Source organism: Nyctibius grandis, chromosome 25 (assembly GCF_013368605.1).
Source record: "Nyctibius grandis isolate bNycGra1 chromosome 25, bNycGra1.pri, whole genome shotgun sequence".
NCBI classification, from domain to species: domain Eukaryota; kingdom Metazoa; phylum Chordata; class Aves; order Nyctibiiformes; family Nyctibiidae; genus Nyctibius; species Nyctibius grandis.
Window position 1 is genome coordinate 5,616,872 of NC_090682.1, and position 4,257 is coordinate 5,621,128.

A 4,257-nucleotide genomic window follows, 5' to 3' on the forward strand; every position below is an offset into this window, starting at 1 on the left:
TATACTATACTTTTAATTATTTTTCTCTTTGGATTGACTTATAGAGGCGGCCCTCCAGCCTCAAACTGGCTCCTAGTTGTCTGCTTTTACAGGACAAACAACGCTTCCCCATCAGGACTACTTATTAGCAGGTTTTTTTCCATCATGCTCATTAGGTAATAATAATTGGATTGCAGCAAGTAGAAATGGCTCCAGTAAGTGAAAACTATAGGTATTTACATGAGCTATTAAGTTTTGACAAACTTAATTTGCTTAGCATTTTGACCAGATTAACCAGCAAGACAGAAGCTATTGACATCACTTCTGTAACTCTCATGCCCCACAGTTTAATCAGTAGGCAATGATGGAGTAGGTGACAAGTAGAGTCAGTATCAAGACATACTGCAAGTCAACAGAGCCAAGTTATGCTGTTTCTGATTGTTTGAGACCACATTTTTTACTCAGTACTGGAAACAATATCCCAGAGCATAGTTTTGAAGCCCAGCAGTATTCCAGTGAGTCCTTTTCCACTCAAAAGGAGAGTCTCCCTCTGTCTGGAGTTCTGGACTAGCTAGAAGACAATTTGACTCAAGTTGTCCAGAGCCATGAGAAAAGCTTCCTAGGGGTCACAGTATTGCAAACTGGCAGGCTCGACATCCTTAGAGATAACAGCTCCATCATTCTACAAGGTGATGTGTTAGCTTACATCTGTGGAAAGCTACACCACCATGTATTCGCCCCTCTCCTGCCCACAAGGCTGTGTTCTTCTGACATGTAGGCTATAGTCTAGAAGCCACAGCCTAGCTGGAGCCACAAGGCAGTCTTTCACAGATGCATATGCCAAAGCTTCACGCAAGGGGGAGCATAGAGGTGATTCTGCTTGTGATGTGTAGATGTTTTGCTCACAATGCAGCTGCCCTTGCTACCTTTGCCAGAAGGAAGCAGACTATCATTCAAAGCAACTTGGAGGATGTTTTTATCTTCCTTGACTTGCTTGTGTTTTCACCAAAAAGCTTTTTAACTCCCTTCAGGGCACCAATAGCAGATGGGATGGCTTTTAAAAGAAACATGAGTAGGTTTATTGATATATGCATTTCCTTTTTAGCTTACAAGTAGAGTCTCACATTAATTTTCAATCTTATGTTAACATTAATAAAACATTTAAAAGGTTATATAATAAAACCCCAAAGTTTCAGATGTACAGAGTAAGAGATAGGCATTAGACAGTAAGTGCTTTGTTTTTATGAAACTTTGTAGTGCCAACCTTTATCCCATACATAGCTCAGTGTTTCAACAGCCTATAACAGGTGCAGCCACAGATCTACCGCTTGGTATTGATCCAGTGGTATCTATCAACACGCGGTCCTGTGAAAGCAGCTGTTGACCTGCAGACTTTGTAACCCCTGTGCTGGGCATAGTATGAGCCATCAGTCATATAGGTCTTCCTATGAAGATACTGAGACCAGGGCTGTATGGGTGCCTTGCAGTAGTCACTGAACTAAACAGCAAGAAATGAGATAATGTTAAAATGTGTTTGGGAAAGAGGAGAGATTAGTCTGGCCATCAGTTGTTAAGTCTATTGCATTCCTTCATGAAGGAACCTAGAGGGCAGATGCTAGCTCTTACTGAAAGCGGCATACCATTGCCACATGCTTACCTGATAGACACTGTTAGGATTGCTGACAGTAGGGATAGCTTTCGGCTCCTTGTTGAAGCTCTCCTCATCTGAGGAAATGCCAGAATGATAGTCTAGTGCTGCTCTGTCAACAGCATAGCTGATCTGCTGAGGAAGCTCTGGGTTCTCCTCTCCTTCAAAGTGCGCAATTGTGAAGGGCCGGTTCTTCTCACCATATCTGAAAGCGACTGTATTGGTATAATGCAGCCTTGCACTAGCAGTGTGGACATCTCTTAGTAGTCACCTGACACTAGTAAATACACCCTCATACACTAAGACTCTAGTAACAGGCTTGGAGTTGATCAAGTTTGTATAGGGCACTTGACCTGTTAGTCACAGCTTCTCAACTCACCTGCAACACACCTCAAATGGATCAACCCATAGTGTCATCTCTTTTGGCAAACCAAGCTTATTAAAGTCCACATTACTCTCCACACAAGCTTGCTCCAGCAGTGGATCTCTTGCCTGATGTTTGTTTATCCTTATACACCTAGGTAAGAAAAAAATACAGGTGGATTTAAGATTTCACTGTAACTTTGCAAGTTCCACTCACACAGAAGTACACTTAAGTTCACTATGTATTTTCTCAACACATTTAGCCTGTTGATGCAAGTTCTCACTTATAGCCCCAACCAGCAAGTTAGCCTAACAAGCTGATTAATAAACCTAGATAAGTTTTTTTTTGTTGTTGAACACACATAATGCAGCAACTCACTTAATCGCTAATTTTTAAGATAATTAAAAGCATTTACAACAATTCTACAAGTCAGTTTAAGACCACTTGAATTATGCATTCAAGAAGTCAGAGGGCTACTCAAGACACTTTGTACATATTGTCTTAAGATCTCCACCTCAGCTCTCTAGTCATACCTACACAAGCACACACTGTGAAACCATTATCAAAAATATGTGCTTCTTTACCAGTTAAGATTTCTTCCCTCAGGCTTAAGTGATAGCTAAGTAGTTCTCTTTCAATTTTGTGTCACTTAGTTCCAATCTAAGGACTCCAGGCACCAAAAGGATACTTGCTGCATCTTTAATGTCATGCAAAAGCTCCATTCCCCCTCCCCTTCTACTAAGGGTTCTCTTACCTGAAGGCTTGTCCTCTGGAGGGATTGTCCAAGTACCAGTGATTCTTATACTTTTCAAACAGTATTGTCGTCAGCTTAGCTGCAAATTTCTCCATTTTATGCTTGCTCAGCTTGTCTTCCCTTTTCACTAGCCTTGTGATGAAGAAGACTGTAGCAGCAATTTCATCTTTCATTTTAATTTGAAGCACACAAGGTGCTTTAGCTGTTGGATAGTCATCAGTAGAGATGAGACACTATACTAGAGAGATTTAATGTCATTAAGGTACTATCAAGTTCCAAGGATAGAGATTGCAAAACCTGCATAAGCCATGACAGATAGAGCCTCAAGAAGCCCAAATGCCAAACAACCAATGAATTTAGTTCCAGCTAGTGAAGCCAGGTTAATGCATTGCTAGAAGGCACTCATGCTAAGCAAGTTAAGAGAATATTAAAGAGTTTAAAACATAGTACTCCTTATTACATATCACATCTACTACAGTCAACAACCAGCAGTTCTTACAATTACATAGTCTTTTTATATACAATGAAGACCACAAACATTACCTTCTTAGACCAGAGCTATTGAAAACCTGAGATATGCTTTATAAACAGCTTCAAATAGTCACCAAGGAAACAGATCTAATGCTACAAGAACCTATATCAGTTACATAAGGAAAAAAACACAACACCCAAAGCCTCCCTCACTCTTTCTCTAGTAAAGCTTGCTTAGGGTTTATATAGAAGAGGAAATCATGTGGCTCTGAGGAATGTAACAATATTCAGGTGTGCACCATTAGAGTAACATGCTGGTTTCAAAGCTATTTCCAATCTACCTGGTTTTATTCCAATATCAGCTCTTTCTTTTAGGGTATACGTAATTGATTCAGTACTGTATTCTGTTGTGTCCCTCAGTCTATCTCATAAACAGCTGTGCATTATTTAAGTGAAACATTCACCATGAGAAAAATAGTACTAGGCTTAGTAATTAATTATTAAAATTGCACTTGATTGCTTCTAGCAGACTTTACACAACACAGTTACTTTCCTTATGAAGACCTCACATTTGGTATTCTTTATTTTGAAAATTGCATGACTCTGTATTTACCATAACATTAATCTTCTTAGTGACCTATATAAATGTTCACATTATTGGTATAGCTTTACTTTATTTTTGAGGCATTTCATACAGAGTGTGAATGGCTCTGTTAAAGCGTTCATACACAAGCAGTTTCTCAAATGTGAGGGCTTCACTGTTTAAAACTTCAGACAATAATTACCTGGGGCACATTCAGAGAATAGCTGATGTGTTCTTTTTTCCCTCTGCTGTCTCAGGAAGTTGTGCCTCCAGCGTCAGATATCAGGAACTGCCAAGACAAAAGAATAAATTAAGGTAAAAAGAGCTGAGTATTTAAACTGGCTCTCAATTTGACTGTAGACGTTGCAGCCAAGCAATCCAAGTGCTTACATTTCAGTCTTGAGAATAGATTGTGATACAAGATGGGATAAGAAAAATAAAGCACAAAGGCACAAATT

At 39.5% G+C, this 4,257-nt stretch overlaps 1 protein-coding gene across 1 annotated transcript; it reads right to left on the reverse strand.

Moving 5' to 3' along the window:
* Positions 1 to 1,300: 1,300 nt before the first annotated feature.
* Positions 1,301 to 2,918, reverse strand: BTG4 (BTG anti-proliferation factor 4). The gene is made up of 4 exons (XM_068418407.1): positions 2,746 to 2,918; positions 2,007 to 2,144; positions 1,637 to 1,832; positions 1,301 to 1,477 (listed from the first exon to the last, which is right to left on the reverse strand). The coding sequence occupies exons 1-4, from the start codon at positions 2,916 to 2,918 to the stop codon at positions 1,301 to 1,303; spliced, it is 684 nt and encodes a 227-aa protein (XP_068274508.1).
* Between the last annotated feature and the right edge of the window lie 1,339 nt (positions 2,919 to 4,257).